Below are 27,135 nucleotides of genomic sequence, written 5' to 3'. Positions count from 1 at the left end.
AGGCACGTGGGGGAGGAGAGGGAGAGGAAGTCCCCTCCTGGGCAGGTCACTCCCAGAGGCCGGGCTGGGGCGGGGCAGGCGATGGAGAGCAGATCCGAGCTCTCGGGCCACCTTCCGCGCCTGCCACTGCCCAGCCGCCCGGAGCCCAGACAGCCCAGCCAGGTAAGGGGCTTCGAGGGGCCCCGGGGACATGCCGGCCTCTCCCTGGCCAGCCCCAGCCCTCGGATGGCCACCTCTCCTGGCCTCTGTCGGGCCGCAGGGGGAGGACACGGTGAGGGGGAGGGTCTGCGCGTCTGCTCCAGGTCCTGTGGGCTGACGAGGTGGGTCCTAGGGCTCGTGCGTCTGTGTTACCCTGCCCGGTACTGAGAGGGGCACAGCGGGCCCTGAGGTTCACGTCTGGCTCAGGGGACCAGACCTCACCAACCCTGATCTGGCTAAGGGTGTACCCCCCCGAACCCCATCACGGGAACACACACACACGAACGCGCACACGCACACACGCAGCTGCACACAGGCTGGATCCCCACCCCCCCAGCCCGCCGCTGCCCACACACACACACACACACACACACACAGACCTGTGTAGAAATGGGGCAGTGGGACTGGCCCCTCGGATGAGAGGCTGAGTGCGACACCCTGTCTCCTCCAGGCGCTCAAGACACCTGCCCGAGCTCCACCACACTTATGGCATCCAGCAGCACGTCTGGTAAGGCTCCAGCCCCTGGGCCCCTACCCACCCCCCACCAATCCCTCCACCGGGATGAGCCAGGTAGGTGGATCGGGGTGGGAGGAAGCAGAGAAGCCCCTCCTTCAGACATCTGCTTCACCTGCCTCTCCGGGCTGCAGATGGGGCTGCAGTGGGGAGGGGAGGGGATGGCCCTGCGAGCGCCCGGGGAGGAGGGGGGAGGTTGGGAGACTGCGAGGGACACCGGAGGGAAGCAGGAGGCCCAGCTGGACGGCCGGCCGCTCAGGCCGCCGCCGGCTCCGCCTCTCCCGTTGGAACTTCCTCGGGCCCAGGTCCCCCCGCAGAGCGCACGCCCTAACCTGGCCCTCTTCCTCCACCCCTGCCCAGCCGTGCCCCGGCCCCTCTCTCGACCTGTTCCACCTGGCAACGGCAGCAAGGAGGAGCTGTCGGACACCCGGGACCCACTGCTGGCCCAGGCGGAATTGGCCCTGCTCTCCACAGTCTTTGTGGCCGTGGCCCTGAGCAACGGCTTGGTGCTGAGCGCCCTAGTGCGCCGGGGCCGGCGGGGTCGCTGGGCGCCCATGCACGTCTTCATTGGCCACTTGTGCCTGGCCGACCTGGCCGTGGCTCTGTTCCAAGTACTGCCCCAGCTGGCATGGGACGCCACCGACCGCTTCCGTGGGCCCGATGCCCTGTGCCGGGCAGTCAAGTACCTGCAGATGGTGGGCATGTACGCCTCCTCCTACATGATCCTGGCCATGACGCTGGATCGCCACCGCGCCATCTGCCGCCCCATGCTGGCATACCGCCACGGAGGCGGAGCCCGCTGGAACCGGCCGGTGCTGGTGGCCTGGGCCTTCTCGCTCATTCTCAGCCTGCCCCAGCTCTTCATCTTCGCCCAGCGTGACGTGGGAGACGGTACTGGGGTCCTTGACTGCTGGGCCCGCTTTGCTGAGCCCTGGGGCCTCCGAGCCTATGTCACCTGGATCGCCTTAATGGTGTTTGTGGCGCCTGCCCTGGGCATCGCTGCCTGCCAGGTGCTCATCTTCCGGGAGATTCACGCCAGCCTGGTGCCGGGGCCGGCAGAGAGGGCCGGGGGCTGCCGTGGGGGGCGCCGGACAGGCAGTCCCAGTGAGGGGGCCCGGGTGTCAGCAGCCATGGCCAAGACCGTGAGGATGACGCTGGTGATCGTGATTGTGTACGTGCTGTGCTGGGCGCCCTTCTTCCTCGTGCAGCTGTGGTCGGCGTGGGACCCCGAGGCGCCCCGGGAAGGTGGGTGTGGCTGGGGCTGGGGCTGCGGGGGGCCGTTCGCGCTCGGCCGCACACGCACCTTTACCCCCACCGACGCACGTGCTCGCGTGGACTGCCATCCCCTAGGGGCAGGAGGGGCTGCCGCGCCCCTGCACGGGCACTCTTGGCCCCAGCCCGGACCCTTCCACCCCCACAGGGCCCCCCTTCGTGCTGCTGATGTTGCTGGCCAGCCTCAACAGCTGTACCAACCCCTGGATCTACGCCGCCTTCAGCAGCAGCGTCTCCTCTGAGCTGCGCAGCCTGCTCTGCTGGGCCCGGAAACGGGCCCCCCCCAGCCCGGGGCCCCCCGAGGAGTCCTGCGCCACCGGCAGCTCCTTCCTGGCCAAGGACACTTCCTCCTGACAAGCCAGGCGGCGCCTTCCTTCTAGAGGCTCTGCGACGCTCAGCCACCTACCTGGAGCTGGCCCCGGGAGCCCCTGGGGAAAGGGGTCCCTCTGGGACTTGGCTGTGGGACTAAGAGCCAGAGGTCAGCTCCTTGGTGCCGGGTGTGGGGACAGGCTCCGGCGGCGGCAGCGCGGTGGCACAGGGCTCCCACCCCAGCCGGTGCCTTCCCGGAGACGGAGGTCCCAAGGAGCCCAGGAGGAAGGAAAGGGGGCAGGGCCTCGCCCGCCCCCCTGGCCCTCCCCTCTCGCTCTCCTGAATAAAAGTTCCAGCTCATTTTCCACCCAGTGAGCCTCCTTGCATCGGGGTAACAGTGGTCGTAGGGCAGCGTGGAAAGACCTTCTGAGACTGCCCCCCTCAACGCACGTGCACAGCTCGGGAACCCCCCACGTGGGTGCAGGCCCCCAAACCACACGGTCTGGGCAAGGGCAGCTCGGTGCCGAGCACCCGGCATCTGACCCTGCCACCGCCCGTGCAGCCTCCCGAGACAGAAAAGGGGCTCGCACGGAGGAGTCAGCGCCCAGGTCTTTATAAACAGCGGCCAACGCCTGCCCACCTCCACCAGGCTGGCACCCTCAGCTGAGGCAGAGAGCAGCCTGGGCGCCCACCGCCCGACAGTCACCGACGAGCCCGCCCGGCAAAAGCCCCTCAGCCTCGGCCTCCTTCCTCAGCTGCCTCCCAAAGGGGCCCGAGCCGGGGCTAGGGCAGGCGGGGGGGCGTTGGGGCGGCTGTACCTTCCTCTGCAGAGGGGACACGAGCAGGAGCCCAGCGCTTGCTGGACAGGCCAGGGAGCAGCGCGTCAGTGCTTGAGGGGTGAGTCCGGGCCCTGGGGATGGGACAGCGCGGGTGACGCCAGGGCCCCGGGGCCGCGGGAGAAGCCTTTGTTCTTGCCAAGGCGGCTGCAGGCTGGAGGCTTCGCGTTGCCGGGTCCGGGGCCGGGGGAGCCGGCGATTGCCGGCCCGAGGCCCTGGCGGGCGGAGGTCTTTCCCAAGAGCTCCTTGAACACGGAGTCCATGGTCTGTGCCACGGCCTAGAGGAGAGAAGAGAAAGGGAGGGCATCTGTTGGGAGCCGCCCCACCTGCCCTGCCCGGTTTCTCTTCTGTCACTTTCGGCGTGGCCGTCACAGCTGCCTCTGGGGACAATTCCTCAGCCCAGCCCTGAAGCGGGGACCCCTTCGGCCGAGGCCCAGATCTCCCCTCTTCCTCCCATACCCACTGTCTCCCTGGCCTCCCAGACGGTGCCCACCCGCACCCCACCCGGCCCTGCCCGCCACGCGCCTCCCCTGGGGTCTCCCGGCTGCCCTACCCCACCCTTACCCCTTGGCTCTGGCCCCTCGGGCATTTGCGTCTGTGTGGCCCAGCTCCCCGCCTTGCCCCCGGACTCCTAGGCCTGGCCACCGGGCCACAGCTGGCACGCAGCCAGTCCCTGCTCTCACCTTGTCTACCTCCACGTACCGCTCCGGGGAGGTGGGGACCAAGCAGTGCCGCCTGTGCCCAGCGGGACCCCCGGGTGTGCCCAGAGGGGCCTCAGGTGGGGTGCATGGCTCTGGCCTGCAGGGGACGGACAGTGAGCCTGGCGGCACCTCCTCCCGTGCCAGGGCACGGCCAAGGCAGGGGGACCAGCGAGGCTGGCCTGGTGGGTCCCTCCTGCCCTCCTCTGGCGTCCCTCAGCCGGACGGCCCTTCCCCACCGGGCCCCTGTCCACGCGGCCACAGTCAGACCCCCGCCCCTTCTGACCGGGCGCGGCGCTCGCTCGGCTCCCCAACCGCAGTGCTCAGGCCGAGGTGAGCGAGGGGGGCCACCACGGCGAGTCCTCCCGAGGAACCACCTTTTCCTTGCTCACCGGTGGGCAAATTCTGTGGCCGGGAGGACGCCTGGACTGCTCAGCAGCTCCCCCGTAGCCTGTGGTCCCTGGCCGGCGGCTTGCTTCTCTGCACTGGGGTCAGAGAGACAACCTGTTGGGAGCGCCCATTCCGGGGGCAGGCCCCGGGGGGCCGGCGGGCTGGGGAAGCGGGGACTCGGGGCAGGGGACGAGCCGAAAAGCTGGCTGAGCGAGAGGCGGCCCACTCACCCCGCGGGCAGCGTGATGTACTTGTGCGGGATGAGTCCCCGGGTGCCCGCGCGCTCGCCCCGCCACCAGTCGCCCGAGGCCCGCTCGAGCAGCCGCAGCACATCCCCGCGCTGGAAGCTCAGCTCCTGGGCCGTGCGGCCCGTGTAGGCGAAGCAGGCCACGGCCTCCACGGCCCCCTCCAGGTCTGGGGAGAAAAGGGGGTCCGAGCTGGGAGGCGGAGCGGGCGGGCGCCCAGGAGGCCGGGCCCTCCTCGTCTCGCAGCATCCTCACTCACCGTCCTCCTGGGCCGGGGTCCCGGCTTCCAGCTCCGGCTCGTTCTCCCCCGCCAGGCCCTCTAGGTGGGCGTCCCTGAGGTCAGAGGGAGGCGTCTGAGTAGGTGACGGGGTTCCCCGGTGCTCGGCTCCCGAGCCGGGCCCGCCAAGAGCCTACCCCAGGCAGCTGGTAGAAGGCGGTGCCATGCACTTCTCATAGACGGGGCCGGGCAGCAGGCTCACGGGCGGGAAAACCCGCGACGGCTGCACGATGAGCGTCTGCACCAGCTGGTTCACCCGGCCCTGCAGGGCCACCGGGTCCTGCCCCGCGGGCACGGGCAGCAGTGTCGGCCCGAAGCACACGGCCAGGTTGTAGGGGTCCATCATGTTCTCGTCGCTGTACTGAGCCAGGCTGGGGAGCACACACGGGTCACGGGCAGGGAGCTCCCCGCCCGGTGTCCCCTGCACCCCCACGGGCAGCCCTCCTCGTCCCCTAAGGAGCACTCACTGGTTGAGGAAGGTGAAAAGGTAACGCAGGACCACCAGCACGGGTCTGGGCAGCCGGGCCAGCAGTTGGCTCACGAGCTCCACCCGCTCCACCACGGCCTCCAGCTCTGTGGCCCAGGCCGCCGCCCGAGGAGAGGAGCGCGTGAGTGTGACCACGGCCACCGGAGAGCGGCCCCTGCCCCCCACCCCCCCAGCCGGCCTCAGGCCCCGGCCTCACCTGCAGAAGCCAGCAGGTCCGCAAACAGGTCCGGCGGGAAGAGCGGGGGGTCCAGGCTCCGGAAGTAGAGCTTCAGCACCCCAGCCACGGAGTCCAGGTCGTGGGCCGTACAGCCTTCCACCAGCGGGTCCTCCCCTGAGGGTGACCGAGGGAGCAGAAGGCCGATCGCAGCGGCTCTAGCTAGCCCCCACGCCCACCCCATCCTGCCGGTCCCTACCTCTCTCGAAAGCGTCGCGGATCTCTGAGACCCGGAGCTGGGCACCTGACACCCGGAAGATGCCCTCGTGCTGCAGGCCTGAGGGAGGATGAGAGCGGACGGGCGCTGAGTCCCGCCCCCCACCCCGCCAGGCTCCGGTGCCGGGTGCCGGGTGCCAGGCCGGCAGTAGGAGGGCCCGGGGGTGGCTTACCATTCAGGTTAATGAAGCGGACACAGCTCTCCACCACCAGGGGCACCGGCTGGCCTGAGCTCTGGGAACAGAGAGGGTGTTCACGTCACTGTCCCTCCTTGTCATCTGCTCACTTGTATTTGCTCTTAACGATCCATTATGGCTATCGGCAACGACGTGTGGCACGCGGTTTGTGAGAGTCGCTCCCACGTGTCTGATATCCCTGGGGCCACTCTAGGCCTTACACTGTTTGCTGCTTAAAGTTGGCCGGTAAAAGTGCAACCAGATTCTCTACGTTGACCTGGAATCAGGTGACATTGCAAAACTCAAATTTGTTCGCTTAAGTAGCCCCCTGCTTCTTTTCAATACGTACAAAGTGCGTCATCACGTCATAAAAAAGGCTAGCGCTATTTCTTCTTTTCAGACCTTTCTCGCCTCCCTCATTTCACTTTCCAGGGTCCCCAGTACCGTGCTAGCCAGAAGTGGGGCTTGTGGGCTCAACTCGTTGCGCGTCCCCGCCCGAGGCTTTCTGTAGGTGGCTGGTACTAGTGAAAGATGTTCCCTTCCATCAGTGGAGGCCGGACAAGGCCCATCCAGGAAGGGACAGTTGACCGGTCATCGGCAACGGAGGACACGGGAGCCCCGGGCTGGACAGAAACCAACATGCGGGGGAGGGCCTGAGCACAGCTGCACTGTGAGGCAGGGCCAGTACCTGGATAAACTTCTCCATGTCTCCCCCGAAGAGTTTCTGGTTATACTGGGAGCTGGGGCGGGGCTGGCGGCTCTTCTGGAGTTTTCTCTGTGTGTACTGGGTCCTGGGGGGGCAACGGAAGCTGGCTCGGAGGGGAGGGGGCATGGAGAACAGGATGTCCCGCCCCCTAGCCGAGGCAAACGGGGCCCTGGAGCCCGCGAGGTATTCCAGAACCCGATGGGCAAAGTGGAGACTTGAAGCCGCGGGACAATGCGCAGCAGAGGCGGGCCGCAAGGAGGCGGGGTGCGGACACTGAAGCGTGGCCCCCGCGGCACAGCAACTCCTCCGAAGCAGCCCCGCGTGAAGCACTCACCGAGACGCCTCCCACTCCTCCTTGTCACCTGGGGACGAGAAAACATTGCTGTACGTCTTGGGCCAGCAGGTCCTTAATGCACCGCACAGAGAAAGGGATGGCCCGAAGGTCAAGGGTGGTGGCCAGATAGGGGCCGGGACCCTTGCCCGGCTAGCCCCTGCATGCCGACCAACCTCTCCGGGCAGAGAGGAACGTGGGCTGGCTGGGGTTCCCAGGCAGGAGGGCTGAGGGCAGGTGCCACTCCTGGCCCTGGGGGTGGGGAGGAAGCAGCCAAGGGCCGGGACGGGGACCCACCTCGCTGAATGGCCTCCTGCAGTTTCTCATGCTTGGCCTGCAGCTTGGCGAGGATGCTTCGTCCACTCAGGTACTCCTGGAGCTTCTGGGAAGCCCCGAGAAGAGCCCAGAGTTGTAATCCCTGCTCCGGGCCCTTCCAGCGCCCTGCCCCTGCCCCTGCCCCTGCGCCCCCGGGGCCGCACCGTGATGTAGAAGGTCTCAGTCTCCTGCTGCTGGCCCCGCCTCCGGCCAGCCTGCCGAGAACCCGGATCCGAGCTGGTGGACTTGAGGGACTCGGTGGAGGGGCTGGCTTGGAAAGAGTCAAGCGCGTCCCCGTCTTCCGACGCCACCACCTCCAGTAAGGCCTGCAGCGTGGCCTTCAGAGTCTTGCTCACCTAAGGAGGGGACGGCACCAGGGGAGGAAGCAATGGGGCACAACCGAGGGACAGGAAGTCCAAGTCAGAAGGGAAGGGGAGGGCAGGCCACGGCCACCTGGCTCCACGTCTTCGGTCCCGAGTCCCCGCCGGAGCGCGCATACCTCCTCCGTCTCGATGGTCTGTCGGTCCAGGCGGCTCTGGATATTCTGGGCCCTGGGCAGGATCTCATCCCGCAGTTCTATTTCCACCTGGATCTCAGCCACCTGTGTGGGGCAGCGTCCAGGGCACTGAGGGCTGAGCCTGGGGACAGAAAGCTCAGACGTGGAAGTGGGGCTGGGCAGCGGGCGCGAGGGAGGCATGCACGTTTCCTCTGCCTCGGCGGCTGCTGTCCAGAACCACCGATCCGCACGCCATGATACACCCGCTCCGGAAGACGCTAAGGGCCCCTCCCCAAGAGACAGGAGCACGCATGTGTGAAGACGCTGGGGGCAGCACTCCTCGTGACAGCCCCCAGACAGGAGCAGCCCGAGCATGTACCAGCAGGTGAAAGGGTAAGCAAGTGTGTCACATCCGTACAGTGTAATGTCACTCAAGCCACAAAAACGATGTCCTGGCTGCCCCACGCTACGATGCAGGTGAGCCCGGAAGACATTCTGCTAAGTGAAAGAAGCCAGACAGAAAAGGCACATGTCGTATGCTTCCGTGTACATACAATTCCAGAAGAGGCAAATCCACAGAGACAGAAGGCAGATGAGCGAGGGGCGCCTGGGTGGCTCAGTCGGTTGAGCGTCCGACTCTTGATTTCAGCTCAGGTCACGATCTCACAGTTTGCGAGTCCGAGCCCCGTGTCGGGCTCTGCGCTGGCGGTACAGACCTGCTTGGGATTCTCTCTCCCCCTCTCTTTCTGCCCCTACCCTGCTCTCTTGCATACTCTCTCTCCCAAAAATAAATAAACATGAAAAAAAAAAACACATCATAAAGAGAATGGAAAGTTACACAGTGAGATGAGTGGGTGCCAGGGACTGGGGAGTGACTGCTTAATGGGTCCAAGGTTTCTTTTTAGGGGTGAACGTGTTTTGGAAGGAGATAGTGGTGATGGTCGTGTAACTCTGCATATATTCTAGAACCCACTGAATTGCACACTTTAAATGGGTAGATGACATGGTATGTGGCTCATACCTCAATAAAGCAGTTCGTTATTTCTTTAAGTTTATTTATTTTGAGACAGGGCAGTGGGGAGCAGAGAGAGAGGGAGACAGAGAGAATGTCAGGCAATCCTCTGCACTGTCAGTACTGAGCCCGATGAGGGGCTCAAAGTCATGAGCCATGAGATCGTGACCTGAGCCGAAGTCGGACGCTCAACCGACTGAGCCACCCAGGCGCCCCCTGGAAGAGATTTGCACACTTGTGTTCACCGCAGGAGGACTCACAGCAACCAAAAGGAGGAACCAACCCAAGTGTCTATCAACGGATGAATTGATAAGCAAAATGTGATCTGTCCACAGAGTATAACATTATTCAGCCTTAAAAAGAAAGGAGGGGCTCAGTCCTGGGTGGCTCAGTCCGTTAAGCGTCCGACTTTGGCTCAGGTCATGATCCCACCATTCGTGAGTTCGAGCCCCGCGTCAGGCTCGGTGCTGACAGCTCAGAGCCTGAAGCCTGCTTCAGATTCTGTGTCTCCCTCTCTCTGTTCCTCCCCTGCTCGCACTCTGTCTCTCTCTCTCTCTCTCTCAAAAATAAATAAAGATTGGGGCGCCTGGGTGGCGCAGTCGGTTAAGCGTCCGACTTCAGCCAGGTCACGATCTCGCAGTCCAGGAGTTCGAGCCCCGCGTCGGGCTCTGGGCTGATGGCTCGGAGCCTGGAGCCTGTTTCTGATTCTGTGTCTCCCTCTCTCTCTGCCCCTCCCCCATTCATGCTCTGTCTCTCTCTGTCCCAAAAAATAAATAAAAAACGTTGAAAAAAATTAAAAAATAAATAAATAAATAAATAAATAAAGATTAAAAAAAATTTAAAAAAGAAAAAAAAAAGAAAGGAGATCCTAGGTGGCTCAGTCGGTTAAGCACCAGGCTCTTGATTTTGGCTTAGGTCACGATCGCACAGTTCATGGGATCGAGCCCCAAATCGTACTCTGCAGAGACAACACAGAGCCTCCTTGGGATTCTCGGCCTCTCTCTCTCTGCCCCTCCCCAGCTCGAGCTCTTTCTCTCTCTCTCAAAATAAACTAGAAAGAAAGAAAGAAAGAAAGAAAGAAAGAAAGAAAGAAAGGTGGGGCACCTGAGTGGTTCAGTCAGTTGGGCGTCCTACTTGGGCTCAGGTCATGATCTCATGGTTCATAAGTTCAGGCCCCATATTGGACTCACTGCTGACAATGCAGAGTTCGCTTCAGATCCTCTGTTCCCCTCTCTCTGCTCCTCCCCCGCTTGTGCTCTCTCTCAAAAAAAAAGGAAGGAGTTGCTGTCACAGGCTACAACATGGATGAACCTTGAGGACACTATGCTGAATGAAACCAGCAAGTCACAATAGACAAATACAGTATGATTTCACTTGTGCGAGTGATCTAGAGTAGTCTAGATCTAGACCTAAATTCACAGAGACAGGAAGTAGGATGGTGGGCGCGGAGGGGGGGTTGGGGAAGGGGGAGTTAGTGTCTAATCAGGACAGAGTGTGGTTTGGGAAGATGGAAAAGTTCTGGAGACATGAGTTCCAGCCCCACATTGGGTGTAGAAATTATTTAAAAATACACACACACACACACACACACACACACACACACACACATTTAAAGTGGTAAATTTCATGTATATTTTACCATAAAAATAAAATTTAAAAAGTCTATTCAGGCCCTAGGGAACACTGACGTTAGAAGACCCTCGCTCAAACCCATACAATTAGCAGCAAACTAGAGATCTGCCCTCTAGAAAGGATAAATCAGAGGGATTCTGGACTTAGGGACAGTAGTCACAGCCAAAGAAGGGGACAAAACTTCCTAGTGATGAGAAAGAATAAAGCAGCCACTGCCATCTGGAGCTGCCCAGATGGGACTGGGTGTTATCCTACTGAACATAAGGAATGTCACAGAGCATCAACATCACACAAGGTCACTCTGTGACCACGACAGGGGAAGACCAAAGCAAGACCACCCCATAATGACATGTGAGGGCAGACCAAAACAAGAACTCTGTCCCAGCCACAAAAATGGCCAAACCTCCCTCTGTTTGGGCTACTACGAGTAACGGCTGCCTTCGTGTCCCTTCATCCCCCACCCCACCCCCACCTCTTGCTTCCCAGATAAGATTTATGAACACATCCAATCAGAGTTACCCCTGCTTCCTCACAGTATCTAGGCCAGAGCCGAGTCCCTCCCCCCAATCCCCTAAACTCAGCCCCAGTCCTACTGACCCTTTCTAGCACCCTCTTACCAGGACACTCGCCAACTCCCCACCATGGGGGTCTCCCTCAAAGTAATGGTCTGAGTCCCTGAGGGGAAGCCCTCTGTTGACAAGCTCTGTTTGTGCACATCACATATCTTTAAAAAAATTTTTTTGTTATTATTTATTTTTGAGAGAGCGCAGGTCGGGGAGGGGCAGAGAAAGAGGCAGACAGAATCCCAAGCAGGCCCCAAGCTGTCGGCACAGAGCGCACCTCAGGGCTTGAACTCACGAACCGTGAGATCATGACTCGAGCTGAAACCAAGAGTGGACGCTTAACCCACTGAGCATGTCAACTACCTAATCCACCTCTCAGCGCTTCCTCTTAAATATGAACTGATGGCCAAGAATTGCCAGCCATTTGAGGGAAGCTCTAAAATGAAAGAGAAAGATGAAAGCAAGCTTTTTTAAAAACTGCAAGAACAAAGAAAATGCAGGGAGCAGAGAGAAGTGTCAAGAAAACAAAAATGAACATTTCAGAATGATTGGACATGATATTATATCCGTGAAACAAGAACAAAGGGTTATTTTAAATTGGAATTTGGACAACAAAACAGAACTCTTAGAAACAAAAACTGTGAAAGTAAATTGTTTTAAAAAGTCAACGAGGGGTTGAAGAAATCACTAAGGAGGCAGAATTAAAAGGAATAGAGGTTGGGGAATCAGAAAGAGAAAAGATAAGAAAATTAGAGAACCAACCCATGGAGTCCAGCAACCAGTTACAAGAATTCCTGAAAGTGAGAGAAAAGTTAAGAAGTTAAATTAAAAAGTTAAGTTAAAAGTTAAGAAGTTAAGTTGAAAAGTTAAGAAGAGGAAGTGATCGAAGGGATAATATGAGCCCCAAACCTAAGGACACATGATTTTACAGTGACAGCACCCAGCAGTTGTCCAGCATGGAGAAGGAAACAGGATCCCCGAAGAACATCATTGTACAATTTTACAAGGGGGGAAGAGACTCCTAAAAGCTTCGGGGAGAAAACTTGCAGGTCACACACAGTATCAGAAATCAGAATGGCATTGGGTTTCTCACCTAAGCACTGAAATCCTAGAGCGATGCCCTTACCAGTCTAAGGGAAAAATTATTTTCAACTCTGAATTCTATATCCAGCTAAACTACCAATCGATTTCAAGGATAGAATCCAGGCATTTTCAGACAAGCAGAGTCACAGATTGCCCGCGGGGGCGGGGGGTGGGAGGCGGAGGAGGGCAGAGGGTGAGGAGAGGGTGGCGGGGCTGAGCACTAGCCGGCCCTGGGAGGAAGTCGGTAGAAAAGCAACTAGCAGGCTGCTGTGAAGTTGAACACAGGGAGGGCAGCCCCAGAAGCAACAGCCAGAACACTGGGAGGTGGCTGTGTCTGGGGAGTGGAGTCGGGAACAGAAAGGGTGAGTCAGAGAACTGCTATGTGGCATCGTAAGCCTTGAGTAACATTTGACTTTTTCAACTGTGACTCGGGTCAAAATACAGAGTAAAAAGCTAACAGCTCCGTGTAACCCCAGGCCATTCAGTGCCCTCCAGGATAAACTGGTAGAGGAAAAAATAGCTCAGAGACCAATGAAAAGACGCTAGCTATATTCTACCGCTGCTTTGGTTCATTTCCCCTCAACCTTGAATTACAAAATGTCAAAGCATGCAGAACATTTGGAAGAGGAGTATATGGACAGCCATATACCCACCTAGTACCTGCGTCAACCTGGTGATCTTTCTGCTGTGTTTGTCCTGGTGGGGACGTGTGCGTGCATTGGCTGAACTGCAGAAGCGAGCGGCACAAGTTTGCTCGCTTCAAACGCAAGTGGCCAAACTTACAGGGAGCCTCGTTTGCCTCGAGGACGTTGAATGAGGGCTGAGCAATCAGCTGCGTGCAGGAGTTGCGACTCCCGAGCCAAGTGGAACTCATCTGACTGGACCACTGTGACAACAGAGACAGAGAGCACAGAGCCCTTTGCCTCGCTGCTTGGCACATGAAGGGCAGGCGCCGTGACCCTCACCTCATCTCCCTCGTGGGGCTGGTAGTCGAAGCGCAGCGGGGGACAGAAGGCGACTGCGTGCACCTCCAGAACCTTGGCCTTGTCCCCTGGAGGATCTAGGGCCTCCACCGCCTCTTCCAGGCTGCCGAGACCCTGCATCTGGGAGGCCTGGGTGCGGGTCTCGGCAGCCGTGTAGCTCCGGAGCACCTGGCCCAGGGCTAAGTGGAATCCTGTGTCACAGCACTGGGGAGGAAGCAAGAACGCGGCTCAGGGTGGGCCCCGGGGCACGGGGCACGGGGCACCGGGCGCAGCCTGCCCGCCTGGCACTCACATCCATGAGATCCAAGACGTCGTGCAAGTAGTAGTTGCTGACGGCAGCATTGACGCTGGCCAGGCTGAGCAGGTACTCGTTGCGAGCCTTTGTGCACTTGACTTTATGCTCCAAGAACTTGGCCTGACGCTGCTCAAGACCGCACAAGTACGCCAGGGTCACCTACTCGGCCAGCCGACCCCCATCTCAGGCCTTCCCTGGGATCTCCACCTCCACACCCCGTCTGCGTGCGGACCTCTGCCCCTGATGTCCCACAGGGCCCTCAAACGAATGGCCCAGAAGTCGCAACGTCCTCCCCTGCCCCACCCTGTGACGCATGAACTCGGGCCGGCAACCCCAGGTGCGCCTCAGCTTCTCCTGGCTCGGGGCCTCCCCATCCTTTCAGGGGCCACCTCAAACGCTCTCTCCCCGCACGTTGGCCAATCACCCATGCCACGCGTCCTCTTGCCCCTCTGCAACCTGCTGGCACCGTGCGAGGCCGGGTGGCTGGGTGGGCGGACAGCCTCGGGGGCACCAAAGCTCTCTTGACTCCAGCTGGGTAGGGGAGAGCTGGGAGCACGGGGCAGACTGTTCTCCTGCCCCCGCGTCTACCACCCCAGCTTGAGGAGCCGTCCAAAGCTAGGAGAGCTGACCGGAGCTCCGTGGCTGTCCTCTCCCCAGCCCGACGTTCCCCATCCATGCACCACCTCCCGGCAGGCCCCAGTGAGGGCCAGGGACTCGCAGGGACAAAGGCCAGAACCGGAGCCTTCGAAGACGGGCGCCCTCCAGGCCCACCTTTTCCACCAGCCGCCCTCCCTTCTTGAGGGAGCTCTTGCGGACAGGGCCCGCCTCATTGGTGGCCGCGGCGGCAGTGGCGGCGGTGCGGCCCGCCCGCTTCTCCTCTTGCCGCTCAGCCTCCCGGAGCTTGGCCTCAGCATTGACGCTCTCCATGTGGTACACGTGGTACGTCTTCTTGGCCTGCGGGGAGGAGCGAGGCCAAGCCGCCCTGCTGAAGGCCACGGCCACAGCCAGGCCGCCCCGTCCTCCCCCCCCCCCCGCCCCCCGCCCCGGGCCATCTGGGATTCAGACCCGGGAGGTAGCCAATCCCACGAGAGCGCTCAGCCTAACCACCCTGTGCCCAGAGCAGAGAGAGAGGGCTGTGCTCGCAGTCCCCAAAACCCCAGGTCTGTCCCGGGCTCTCGATCCTCTGATCCTTGAGCCCGGCTTGGGGAGATGTGATACGATGGCTTCCCTGCGCCCTGCCCTGTCCTCACCGTCTGAAGCTCCGACACCACCTCCAGGAGCTCCTCCTGCAGCTGCTGCTCCAGATCCTTGGTCTGAGGACGAGAGTGTGACCACAGCACTGCCCCCGCACAGCAGCTGCAGACCCGGGGTTGCTGACAGCAGCACTCAAGGCTCCACCCGGCTCCCTCGGCCTGGCGCCCACCCGGCCCCGCCCCGCCTAGACCCTGAGGCCGTCCACACCTCCCTTGCCGCGTGCCGCCCGGGGCGAAGGCCTTACCTTCTTGACTATGCGCCCCACATCCTCCGCGATGTGACTCAGGCGCTGGGCCAGGGGCCCGGCCAGCACCTCGCTGAGGGTGGCGCTCTCCCGGCTCTGCTGCCGCGTATGCTGCAGCAACACGGCCCAGCAGTGCAGGGGCGACAGCAGGGACGGCTCCTTCCTGGGGCAGAGGGGCACTCAGACCGGGAGCGGGGGAGGCGGGCTTCGGGCTCTACTCTGGCCACCCCACCCCGCGAGTACCCACCGGAAGCTTTGGTGCTCCCGGCCGCCGCCCCCCAGGCGGCCGCCTCGGCTGGAGAAGCGCTCGGCCAGTTTGTCCAGGCCCCGGGAGTACTCCAGCTCCACCTCGGCGCGCCGCCGCATGAACTCGGCCAGCTCCTGCAGCAGGTCCCGCCGCAGCTCGCCCTGCAGCTCCAGGCAGCGCAGCTGCTCGCTCAGCTGCCAGCGCATCTCTGCGAGGGACCGTGGCTCAGGCCCGGCCACGGCCTGAGCGCCTCCCCCCCACCGCCCGCGCCGTGGTTGCCCCCCAGACGGAGGAGGGGAAGGACACTGGCCCCCTGGGGGGGGCACGCTGGGCTCAGGGCAGTCCGGGGTGGGGAGGGGGAAGGGGCCTCTGGGCTAAGGCTAAAGGGAACCGGCCAGGCCCAAGCAGTTGAAGAACAGGAAGGCTGTTGCGGGCAGACGGGCAGCGGGGCCGATCCGGGGTGGTGGGAACCTGTCACGACGGTGGGAACCCAGAGCTGCCCCAGTGCCATCTGGCCCTGTCCCTAGCCAGGTGCCTTTCAACTGGGCCTCTCGTCACTCCGTGGTTCCTGGAAAGCCCCTGAGCTGTGTGCCCTGCCACTTCCTGCCCTTCGGGAGCCCAGGACCCCAGGCAGGGTGGCGGCCGCGCAGGGGCAAGGCTGCCGTGGCGCTCTGCCGAGCCTGCGGCGAACTTGTGGCCACCAGTGGCCTCAGTGGCCGGGAAGCGTGCCCTTGGCCCCCCACGGGGAAAGGGCAGCCCCCTCGGCGGGGCCAATTTGGCCAGAGCAAGCTGGCTGGGGCTGACAAGGGAAAGGGACTGAGGGAGTTGGCCTGCTTTCGGTCTCCAGTTTCCACCCCCGGCACCCACCCACAGGGCACCCCACCCCCACCTCCTGGCAGAGGCGCCACGCCCAGGGCCCCCACACCGCTGGCTTTTGACACCTTATCGCGGGCTTGATTTGGCAACACTGCTCTCCCCACGAAAGCAAAGAACCGCCTGAATGACACACTTAACCTGCTACAAACACCTTCTGCCACCCACCGGGCGCCCCGGTGGGCATGGGGGCTCCCGGGTCACAAGTCCCGGCCCGGGCTTCGGGCAAAAGGGTCGCCCACTTATTTATCTCCGTCCGTGTGCCCAGGGAGGGACATTAATCGATTTCTCCATTCCACAGAATGTTGATTACATACCCAGTCTGTGCCGGGCATGTTCCAGACGCGGAGACAGTGTGACAGAGGGCTGACCAAGTGCTTGCCCTCACAAAGCCAGGATGGGAAAGGGGGTGCGGATCACAAGGGGCCACACACATACTAGAACGTCCAGGAGCACGGGGTGCTGAGGAGGCAAACCCAGCAAGGTGAGAGCAGAGCTGGAGGTGAGGGCGGGAAGGGGTCCTTCTAGAGGGGGGCCAGGAGCTGAAGGAGGTCACACAGGGGGCGTGGGCCGTTGGAACCAGTGTGGCTGGAGCAAGCCGTGGGCACACGCAGATGGCACAGGGCCCGTGGTCAGGGAAGGACTTCCAGCCAGTCACCGAGAGAGAGAGAGGAGACACAGCAGCCAAGCACCACGGTCCGGCTCCCCCCTGGGCTGCCATGGGGAGGCCAGGCAGAGGTCAGGTGACCTCTCCGGTGGCAGAGAGAAAGTGCCCAGCTCCGGTGGCAGCTCCAGAGCCGCGCTAGGCAGAAGACAGCGAGGCCTCAGACCAGGGAGCAGGTGAGGGAGGAGGTGAGAAGCAGCAGGGGCCCAGGTCCACTGAAGAAACTGCCCTGCAAACCGCTCAGCGCCTGTCCTTGCATTTGTGTCCTGCCAGTGACTTCCCAGGGGCCGTGGGCATGGCGCCGCCTCCGTGGGTACCGCTTGCCGGCATCCCCATCTCCTTGTCTGCTCTCCCTTTAGAGAAGGTGTCTTTCTTTCTTTCTTTCTTTTTAATTTTTATTTATTTGAGAGAGAGAGAGAACGAGCAGGGAAGGAGCAGAGAGAGAGGGAGACCCAGAGTCCGAAGCAGGCTCCAGGCTCCGAGCTGTCGGCACAGAGCCCGACGCGGGGCTCGAACCCACGAACCAAGAGATCATGACCTGAGCCGAAGTCAGATGGTGGGGGGTGCTTCCTGACAGGAAAGCCGCTGCAGAGCCGGGCAGGGCTGAGTGACCCAGTCCGCTCACACCCTCTGAGGCCGGGCTCCAGCGGCTGGCTCTCCGCTCCAGGCGCCAGGGGGAGCGGGCCCTATGCCACCTGCAATCTGGGGATTCGTCACCGAATCAGGGCAACATTTTTGAGATCAAAGTGAATCTCATTTCATTCCAAGAAAGATCTGAAATGTCCCCACTCACCTCGCCTTCCTCTGGTGTCTGCCCCGCCCTCCCAGAGCACCGGGTCCCTGGAGACCAATTACAACCGAACAGTGCTGAACAAAACAGCACACCAGCCGGTTTCATTTTTTCTTCAGGGCAGCCGTGCCTCGGTTAGATACGCTGGCTGTGTCGAGTAGACTGAGCATCACCTGAACGCGGCGAGCTGGTGCCCAGTCCCCCGCCTCGGCCGGCACTTTCCAGCTCTCAGATCTCAGCTCAAATGCACTCATCATCAACCCTTTCCCGACCTCCTCCCAATCTAGCTCTGGCCCTCCTCCCACCCCCTTCCTCCACCTCTGCGCTCTCCCCTTTTAGAGTGGCCAGCATCATTCTGGAACCTAATCGTGTTAGAGGACGTTTGCTGTCTGAGGGCAGGGACTGGTTCCCTTTTGCTCAGCGCTGTATTTCCCGGGCCTGGGACAGAAAAGCTGCGTGCAAAACAGCTGTGGAAAGGGAGGATGGAATCCACATAGGCCTGAATTGCAGAGCTGAGCCTCAGGCCCCACCAGCACTTCCTGTGAGCAAGGCATACGGTCTCACTTCTGCTGACCGAAACCACGACTGTGCTGACCTTTCACAATTTAGGGTGTCAAGACAGTGATCCTGTTTTTTTTTTTTTTCAGCATGGTAAAAAGTTTTTTGGGGGGGAGGATGGGTTTACAAGCTAAAGTCACTGGAGGCCTTGCTCAAATTCCCAATTTTTCAGTGTGAATTAACTGACCCATATTTGCTGACTGAAGAGTTTCCAAAGCCCTTCAGCCTCCTGACGTTTTGGGGAAACGGGTTGGGGGGTCATTCTCTCCACCTGCAGAGCTGGCACGCCCTGCAAAGTCACCTCAAGTTGGCTCCGGGCAGCAGGAGCTACCAGAGGGGAGGACCCAGGCGCACTTTGGCGGAAACTGCTCGCATTGGTTAATTATGGTGGAACCTGCATCTCTGGGTTGGAAGGAATTTCAAAGGTCATCTCCGTGTCCCTCGGAGGAACCGTGACCGTGTGCAAGGCACTTCTCCCTGAGGTTGGGTTTCCTTCGTCGGGAAAACAGAGCGATTGAGAGTCATATATGGAGGGTCACACATCTGAAGACACGGGGAAATTTTAGGGCCCCAACTGTTGGCACTTGGATGCTACCTGCTTTCCTTCGCAAGAGTCACGGTGCCCTGAGTAAGACCGACAGCAAATGTGCAAAGCTGATTTGCATGAGATTTGCACAAAGTGTTTCTCAGAACCCAAGGAGGTCTACCCCCAGAAGGCTTCGAAGCTGGCCCCACTGTATCTCTAAGTGCTGGTTTCATCCTCAGACAGCGGCCCTCAACTCTGAGCCACCTCGGTGCCCACCAGAGGGCCAAAAACTGGTTTCAAGGCAAAGCCATCACTACTCCAGCCACCTAGGCACGCAGACTCCCTTACCTCGGCCTCCCCAGCAAAACTGAGGTGTTCGATTTCACTGTGGCTAGAATGCCACTTTCAAGGGGGCCCCCTTCCCTCCTCGGGCTCCTTGGGTGAGGTGCAGGGGGACCCAAGGAGGGCAGAGCGACCAAAGGAAGGGAGGGAAGAAGGAAGGGGGAACAGCCCGCGGTTGAGGCCAAGGGGAGGCGGAGAGGCGGGCAAGAGGCTCGGGCTCCCTCCCTCAACCCCCTCCGGAGGTCGCGGGGGGCTGGGGGGGGGGGCGGGGAGCGGAGCAGCGGGCCCTGGGCCAGCGGCGGGACTTTTCCGGGTCTCCGCAAGGGAACCGGGCCGGCAGCGCCCAGCGCCCTCTCACCTTTGACTTGCGCCTCATACTCGGCCTGCGGCCCCCGCTCCCGGCGCAGCTTCCCATGCGCGGCCATGGCTTCCGGGCGGCCGCGCCGTCGAGCCCCGCTGCTCCCACGCGGCCGCGAGAGGGCCGGGCGCCGGGACCTGGGGCTCTGCAGCCAGCACCCTGCTCTGGCTCCGCCCCGCCCCGCCCCTCCCCCCCCCACGGCTCCCGGGGCGGGGCGCCCCCCCTCCCCTGCCTGGCGCCACCCGCGAGGGGTTCCTGCCTGGCAGGGTCCCGCTACGGCTGGACCTTGCTGCCCCCTCGTGCTGAGCGCTGGGCACACACCTGGGCTGCCCGTGCCCGATGCTCAGCTGCCAGGCAGCCAGGGCCAGTGTGAGGGCCTCAACGTTCCAGGAAGCTGGCAGCCCCCAGAAGCTGTCTGCTCACCGCGGCCCAACCACACCCTTCACAGCACGGCCCCGGGGGCCTTCAATGCCGGTGGGCAGCGCTACCGTAGCTGCTCCGGGCCCTGGACGCCCCTGGGTCACCTGCTTCCCCCAGACTCCCAGGACATCAGATGGGACCTACCCATCTCCACTGCCAGCCCTGAGAGATAAGTGCATGCCCGGAGAGACTGGTGGGAAGTTCCCAGGGTGGGTGGGGAAGGAAAGTCAGCGCCAGAGAACAGAACCTCGGCCATTGTTCCCTCCGGCCCCCGCCCCCCCTTGTTTTGAGGAGAGCAGGGTTTGGCTAAGGTTCCCCTTCTGCTCAACCCCGTAGGGAGGAACAAGCCTCATTTCCCCATAGGTAGTTACCACTTCCTACCACTTCCTGCTGCCGGAAGACACTCTTGTGCGTCCCCCACCCCAGCTTGCACCTGCCCTGTTTTAGGCTTGGGGCTGGCGGGGTTCAGCCGTCCTCTTCCCCCCTCAGAGCAAGGCCTTAGCAAGCCTGAGGGCAAATCTTGGGGCCTCCCTTCTCCGGGAGTGCTGGAGTTTCCCTCTACCCCTCTCTACCAACTGGAAGCCCAAGGGCAACAGAGTTTCTCCAGTAAATTGGGAAGGCAGGGTGCAGGTGGCAGTTGACAAACCGGAGTAGACGACGGTCTCCAGTTGGGAGGGAGGGAAATCCCCGGGGTAAAGATGGTGGGAGAGGGGCGAGGCAGTGAGGCTCCAGACTTGTGCCCAGGGAGGCAGGCCTGTAGGCACCAGGGCAAGGAGTCCAGGCACGCATGTGTGTGCATGGATGTCAAAGTCAGGCTGTGTGCAAATGTGGGCACATATGACCTCGACCTACAGCTCTGGGAGGAAGGGAAGGCTGTGCAGGTACTTCCCGCCTTTAAACTATGAGCAGTTCTTTTGCCCAGAAGGGGAAAACATACCTCCTCAGCTCCCTGCCCACCCACCCCAACTCCCGCCCAGTACCCAGGCCCTTCTCTAAGACACCACGTGTCCATGGGGCCTGGGGTCAGAAGCCCCGGGAGCCGGCCAGACACCAGCAGGCCACGACCTGGGCTCCCAGCAGCCGGTCTCAGCAGTACCACTGTTTGAGTCCTCCTCCAAGGCAGGTGAGCCCCGTCCAGAGGCATGCACGGGCACTCCCGCCCCCAAACCTGCTCCTGTGTCAGGGACCCATGCCCTCATCAGCTAACCCCAGCACACCTCGCCCCCTACGCTCCATCTGAGCCCTGACTGGTCCCTCAAGGTCCTTCACCCACGCAGCAGAGCCATGCACGGAGCTCAAGCCCACAGGAAACTGCTGTGAACTGGCTTCAGCCCCTACTTTCAAATAGATGGACCAGAAGGAGATGAGATCAATGGGGAGACTGTTACAGCTATCCACGTCAGAGCGAGAATACACAAGGGCATGAATCAGGCAGTGAAGGTCCCATATGAAGATGCTGTGAGGCCCCTATTTTCCTACAAGCCTGCTTTCCAGAAGTGTAAGAATGGGGGTTTCAGGGGCACCTGGGGGGTGCAGTCGGCTGAGCCTCTGACTTTGGCTACAGTCATGATCTCACCACGCGGGAGTTCGAGCCCCACATCGGGCTCTCAGCTATCAGTGTGGAGTGCGCTCCGGTTCCTGTCTCCCTCTCCCTCTCTCTGGCCCTCCCCAGCTCAGCTCGTACTTTCTGTCTCAAAAATAAATAAAAACAAGGGTGCCTGGGTGGCTCAGTCAGCTGAGTGTCTGACTTCAGCTTAAGTCACGATCTTATGGTCTGTGAGTTGGAGCCCCACATCAGACTCTGTGCCGGCAACTCAGAGCCTGGAGCCTGCTTGGGATTCTGCGTCTCCCTCTCTCTCTGCCCCTCCCCTGTTCACATTCTCTCTCTCTCTCTCTCTCTCTCTCTCTCTCTCAAAAATAAACATTAAAAAAAATTTTTTAATAAAAAAAATAGAATGCCGGCTTCAGAGGGGCGCCTGGCTGGCTCAGTCGGAAGAGCATGCAACTCGTGATCTCAGGGTAGTGAGTTCAAGCCCCACGTTGGGCGTAGAGATTACTAAAAGAATGAGAAAAATAATTTTGGGGTGCCCAGGTGGCTCTGTCAATTGGGCGTCAGACTCTTGGTTTCGGCTCAGGTCATGATCCCCGGGTTGGTGAGTTCAAGCCACGCCTCGGCTTCCAGCTGACGGTGTGAAGCCTACTTGGGATTCCCTTTCTCTCCCTCTCTTCCCCTTCCCCAACTCATGCTTGCTCAAGCTCTCTCTCAAGATAAATAAACTTAAAAAAAAAAAAAAAGTTTGGGGGCTTCAAGGGTCAAGGTTGTGCACCCGGTCTGTGTACAGGTTCATCGCTTGGGGAGTCGTCTCCGGAGCCCACCCCCAGGCACACAGCGAGGAGGTAAGGCGGGGCGGGGCGGGGGGGGGGGCCGGCTTTCCCACCTTCGGCCTTCCAGCCTCAGCTCTGCTCAGCAAGCCGGCACAGAGGCGGCCCCTCCCAGAGGCGGGCGCTGCAGAGACGCGGGAAGTGCTGGGCCCCAAGGGCCACTCGGGCCTGCGGCTTCCCCTCTCCCCTCCCCGCCCCCGCCCCCGCCGCGGCCCCCACCTCCGCCCAGGAAATCCGACCGCCTGGGGGCCGCCCAGCGTCTACTCGCCGCCGGGGACGCAGGGCGCGGAGGGCAGAGGGCGGTCCAGGTCCCTAGGGGCGGGCCCAGGGAGGGAGGAGAGCGCAGCTGGGCGCCGCCGTGGGAGCGTCCGCGGGCTCCCTCCCACCCGCGCCGGGGCGCGGCCGACGCAGCGCGCATGCCCGCCCCGCCGCGGGAAGTCCGGCCCCGCCGCCGCCCGACCAGTCAGAAGCCCTGGGAAAGAAGCCCGCCGCGGCTTGCGAAGCGGAAGGGACTGACGCCAGACGCGCGGGGCGGGGCGAGGCCCCGCCTCCCGACCCTACGGCGAGCGGGCGAGCCGGCGGGCTCGCGCAGGCGCACTGTTCCGCCCTCCCCCTCTCCAGTCGCCGCTTCTCAGGCGGCCTGCGGGTCACGTGCCAGGCGCCGGCCAAAGAGAGAACGGAGCTCCCGCCGCCCGCTGGCGAATTACTCAGCCTAGCAGGGGCGCGGTGGACCATCTGCAGTGGCAGGCGCGTGAAGTATGGTGACAGCTCTGGAGTGTTGGGCTCCGCTGGGAGGTGGGCAGCCCGGGCACGGCCTGGCCAGGGACTAACAGCAGCAAGTGATAGTGCCGCCGCCAGAGGGAAGGACAGGGACAGAGGCACAGGAGCAAATCTTAGGGTTGGAGTAAAGCCATGAAAAACGGAGGACTTCCGGAAACAGACCCAGAGATGCAGAGCACAAACTGCTGGTTGCCAGAGAGGAGGGGATGGGCGGGAAGGGCCAAACGGGGGAAAGGGAGTGGGAGGTCCAGGCTTCTAGTCCCGAAGCGAGGAAGTCAGGGACTAAAAGGCGCGGCCTAGGGAAGATAGACAGTGGTATTGTGACAGCACTGTATGGCGGCGACACATGGTAGCTGTGCTTGTGAGCACAGCGTAATGTATACACTTGTGGAGTCACTGTTGTACGCCTGAAATTAATGTAACATTTGCCAACCACAATAAAAAAAAAAAAAAGAGGGCTTATATTCTCCAGGAAATGATATGATCCATTTGTGAAAACCCAGAGGGGCGCCTGGGGGGGGGGGGGCTCAGTGGGTTTAGCGTCTTTTTTTTTTTAATGTTTATTTATTTTTGAGACAGGGAGAGGCAGCATGAATGGGGGAGGGTCAGAGAGAGAGGGAGACACAGAATCCGAAACAGGCTCCAGGCTCTGAGCTGTCAGCACAGAGCCCGACGCGGGGCTCAAACTCACGGACCGCGAGATCATGACCCGAGCCGAAGTCGGACGCTTAACCGACTGAGCCACCCAGGCGCCCCCAAAGGTTTAGCGTCTCTTGATTTCAGCTCAGGTCATGATCTCAGGGTTCATGGGTTCCAGCCCTGAGTCGGTTCTGCACTGACAGCATGGAGCCTGCTTAGGATTCACTCTCTCCCTCTCTGCTCCTCCTGTGCTCACGCTATCCCCTGCCTCTCAAAAATAAATAAACATTAAAAAAATCATAGAATACACAACACAAAGAGGGAAATAAACCCTGGACTATAGTTAATAACGTTTGGATATTGGCTCATCAACTGTAACAAAAACAACATTTAATACAAAATAATAATAGGGGAAACGGGGGGGGGGGTGGGGGGGTGGGGGGAGAGGCGACGGGAACTGCACTGCCAGCTGTTTTGTATACCTAACACTCTACTAACAATAGTCTATTAACTTGCAAATTAAAGCTTAGGTTATGGAGTACATTCCACAGGAGTTGTGGTGGTAGGTGGTCAGTGGTCGAACACACAGGACTGACTTGCCAACCTTCTGGATGGCAGGGGAGGGAGGAATCCAGCACAGTTGCCAGGGCTCAGGGCATTACCAGGTAGGGCAGCAACAGAGAAGCCCAGTGAGCAGCTGGACTTTCCGCATCAGGAGCCCGGCAAGGGAGCAGTAGAGCAGGGCTCAGAAGCCAGAGCGCCTGCCTCCCCGGCAGGGACTGGCTTCCAGAAGTCCGGGGTCTCCCTTCCCTGGACCCATAGGGGCCGAGAGCCATCAGACTTGGGAGCCCCGCCTCCAAACCCCCGACAGAGCTCTTTCCTTCTACTTGGGCTTGGCAGGACGCACCATGCCAAAAGGCTTTGAGGTCCACATCCCGGGACACAGAGGGACCGGGGAGAGGCAGCCCCCGCCCCCAAGGTGCACACTAGCACACACGAACTCCCCAAGGCCACTGGGTGAAGTTTATTGTGAAACCTTGAGGGGCGAGGACAGGACGGGCAGGTCGGGGTGGGGAGAGGAGCAAGTGCAGGCTCTAGGAGGCAGAGTCGGAGGCCTCTGAGCTGTCCTTGACATCGGTGCTCTCTGTGGTCTCGCTGACCTCGCTCAGATCCTTGCTGTCACCACCACTATCCTCAGCAGCCAGGCCCTTGTCCTCACGACAGGCCTCTCCCGAGCTTGGAAGCGAGTTGCCCCTGCTCTCCACCTTGTTCTCGATGGAGCCCAGCACCACGTGCCTGCCCTTCTCCTTCAGCTCCAGGTGTCGCCTCAGCTGCCGCCAGGAGCCCAGGAAGAGGCAGGAGGAAGGAGACAGGTCTGAGTCTCCAGACCACAGAGACCCCCTTCTGCCACCCAAGCCAGGGGTGAGGGCAGCCTGCAGGACTGAGTCAGAAGACCCGGGTGGAGTCCTGGCTCTGCCCTCTGTGGACCTGTTTCCCGTCCCACAAAGTGAGGGTGCATGTGCCTCCCCCATGGGGTCTGCTGCAAAGCCTGTTGAATGGCCCTGGCCCCCGAGGAGCCCGGGGCAGGCCCCTGACCTTCTCCTCAGCCCAGCTGTCTTACCCCTGAGCCTTGGGGACCCTAGTTCTCAGTACACTGAGGGACCTCCTCCCTCACCTCTCACGTCACGCCTCAGGCGGTACAAGCTTCGGGAGAGCATGCGATCTTGGGGCGATAGGGGTCCAGCTCCCCACCTGTCAGCTGAAGAAACTGAGGCGAACGGGGCCGTGACTCCTGGCAACACAGCCGCCAAGGCTGGCACGAATCCATCTCGCCTCTGGCCACAGAGGGCTTCCTACCGTCTCAGCACCCCGGTCCAGAGCTGCCCCTGACCTCCAGCAGGGCTCCCCCCACACCCCGAGCTGCCCCTGACCTCCAGCAGGGCCTCCTATGCTTTGCCTTGCTTTTCCTCATCTGTGAGACTGTGGCCCTGGCCCCACAGGACACTTACCTCGTCAGCCATCTGGGTGAGGTCCCGCTTCATCGCGTATGCATCTTCCCCATCTGCGTAGTATTTGGGTTCCACTTCGCTGATCCTGGGGGCAGGAGGTGGAGAAAAGAACGACCCAAATCAGGGGACAAATTCTCATCCTCCAGCATCATATGCTAGTGGGGCAGGGTATCTGTTTTCCCCCAAAGGGCCCTTTTGGAGACAGCAAGCCCCGTTTCCAACGTGGCCTTCCTTCCCTTTGCGCCGTCCAGCAGTAAGCGGTAAGCAGCGTCCAGCGCCTTTACCCCTCTGGGGCCTGCCCCTGTCCTGTGTCCCTCATCTGGCTACCAAGGATCTGTTTCTGTGCTTTCTTGTGAACTGAAGCCCTGGATTCAGCCATCCCCTCCCCGCCATGCCCAGTTCCGTGTCACTTACTGAACAAGGCTGATTCCCGGGCCTAGCAATTACAGCTGAGGAGGAGGGGCGCTGCGGCCGCGGGTCCTGACAGCCACCACCAGGCCATGTGGCCCCTGCTCTGAGCAGCTCAGGGGCCAAGGCTGCACGGGGAGGTGTGTGTGCATACTCGGGGACCTTGCCACTGGAAGGGGCGCTGGACTTGATGGCCTAGGAGAGCCCTGCCGGCCCCGAGACCGTGGGATTGCTGGCCACCAGAGACATCTACGTCCAGGTCAAAGGTCCCTCCTTGGATGCCCTTCCCAATAGTCCCTCTTTATCCGCCACCAAGCTGAAACTGAATGCCGTCTCAGTGGGCCCTCCAGCCCAGCCTCACTTTCAAGTAGCTTTTGCTACCGTGTCCTGCACACATCACTTCCCTGCCAGGCTTTCTCTGTCCCGTGCCAGGCACACAGAGACTCCCACGTCCCTGAGTGGACCTGCCCTCATCCAGCAGGACACCCAGGGCTCTAGATCCCTCCACTGCTCTTGCCGATATCCTTACCTGTCTGGATGTGCTTAGGTTTCTGTAGCGCCATGTTCTCCTTTCTCCTGGTCCCGCTTAGATGCTTCTAGGTGCCAGCTCACCACGAGTGCTGCACCTTGGCTTGTCCTCATGTCCTGGGCCCTCATCTCTACTCCTGAACCTTTACCCAAACACCTGTGTGCTCTTCACCTAGCCCCAGCCAGCGTCAGGCGACACAGCAAGCCACACCACTCTCCCGCCTCACAACACGCCTCGAGCGAGCTCCAGCAGGCAGGTGCCGGCACCACAGACACTGGAGTCCGCAGCGTGCTCCCCACCTCAGCTGACTCCAGGTCTGTCCTCCAGCCGCCCCCATCCTCCCGCCTGGAAGGCGGCTCAGCCCACCTCAGCCATCTGGATGCGCCAGAGCTGGGACCACCCCATTCCATTAGAAAAATCCGGAGCTACTTACTGAAAGTTGAGGGTGTTGGAATAGAGGTGCAGGGCGGCCCGGTTGCTGCAGGGGAACAAGGAACTGCTAAGCTGAGCAGACTCGGCCACACAGGGACAGCGCATCCGGGTCCTCCGCCTCCCCCTCCACCCCCCCTCCCCAGATCTCCACACGCCAGGGCACCCCAGGGCCCCCATCAAGACCTTGTCTCCTCCCCCACCCCCTCCCTCCCTCGGTCCTGGCTTCCACCTCTTCCTGACATGCAGGGAGACGTATTTGGCGTTGAAGTTCTCTATCATGGCTCGGGAGGCCTGGTCCATCAGCTTCTGTGCCAGGCCGAGGCGCCGGTGGGAACGCTTCACAGCCTGGTGGGAGAGGGCAGGGGACCTCGAGGGCTGCCCCAGGCAAGCCCACCTCCACCCCTGCCGCCACCCCGGCCGAGCCCCACGCAC

At 61.2% G+C, this 27,135-nt stretch overlaps 3 protein-coding genes across 4 annotated transcripts; 1 reads left to right on the top strand and 2 right to left on the bottom strand.

Moving 5' to 3' along the window:
- Positions 1–684: 684 nt before the first annotated feature.
- Positions 685–2,644, top strand: AVPR2 (arginine vasopressin receptor 2). Its single transcript, XM_047098400.1, has 3 exons — positions 685–769; positions 1,073–1,957; positions 2,133–2,644. The coding sequence occupies exons 1-3, from the start codon at positions 685–687 to the stop codon at positions 2,336–2,338; spliced, it is 1,176 nt and encodes a 391-aa protein (XP_046954356.1). The 3' UTR covers positions 2,339–2,644.
- A 246-nt stretch (positions 2,645–2,890) lies between these two features.
- On the bottom strand, positions 2,891–19,243 carry ARHGAP4 (Rho GTPase activating protein 4). Of its 2 annotated transcripts, none has more exons than XM_047098398.1 (22): positions 19,105–19,243; positions 14,994–15,201; positions 14,747–14,909; positions 14,499–14,561; positions 14,020–14,202; positions 13,246–13,374; positions 12,936–13,157; positions 7,684–7,785; positions 7,349–7,540; positions 7,167–7,251; positions 6,873–6,900; positions 6,521–6,623; positions 5,830–5,890; positions 5,640–5,717; positions 5,423–5,557; positions 5,207–5,324; positions 4,877–5,110; positions 4,722–4,795; positions 4,448–4,631; positions 4,220–4,312; positions 3,813–3,927; positions 2,891–3,407 (listed from the first exon to the last, which is right to left on the bottom strand). In XM_047098398.1, the coding sequence occupies exons 1-22, from the start codon at positions 19,169–19,171 to the stop codon at positions 3,177–3,179; spliced, it is 2,868 nt and encodes a 955-aa protein (XP_046954354.1). In that variant the 5' UTR covers positions 19,172–19,243; the 3' UTR covers positions 2,891–3,176. The 2 variants fall into 2 exon arrangements, with proteins under 2 accessions (XP_046954354.1, XP_046954355.1); XM_047098399.1 differs by having other exon boundaries at positions 5,207–5,312.
- Positions 19,244–24,334: 5,091 nt separating this feature from the next.
- NAA10 (N-alpha-acetyltransferase 10, NatA catalytic subunit) lies at positions 24,335–27,082 on the bottom strand. The gene is made up of 4 exons (XM_047098485.1): positions 26,933–27,082; positions 26,705–26,749; positions 25,335–25,419; positions 24,335–24,671 (listed from the first exon to the last, which is right to left on the bottom strand). Exons 1-4 carry the CDS (start codon positions 27,001–27,003, stop codon positions 24,420–24,422), a joined length of 453 nt encoding a protein of 150 aa, XP_046954441.1. The 5' UTR covers positions 27,004–27,082; the 3' UTR covers positions 24,335–24,419.
- Positions 27,083–27,135: the final 53 nt, after the last annotated feature.

The sequence above is a fragment of the Lynx rufus genome, unplaced genomic scaffold (genome assembly GCF_022079265.1).
Source record: "Lynx rufus isolate CCGP_SWC_20201006 ecotype Redwood Valley unplaced genomic scaffold, mLynRuf1.p SCAF_49, whole genome shotgun sequence".
Classification (NCBI taxonomy): domain Eukaryota; kingdom Metazoa; phylum Chordata; class Mammalia; order Carnivora; family Felidae; genus Lynx; species Lynx rufus.
The sequence above is the reverse complement of the archived record's forward strand: the minus strand, read 5'-3'. Positions and strand labels throughout refer to the sequence as shown.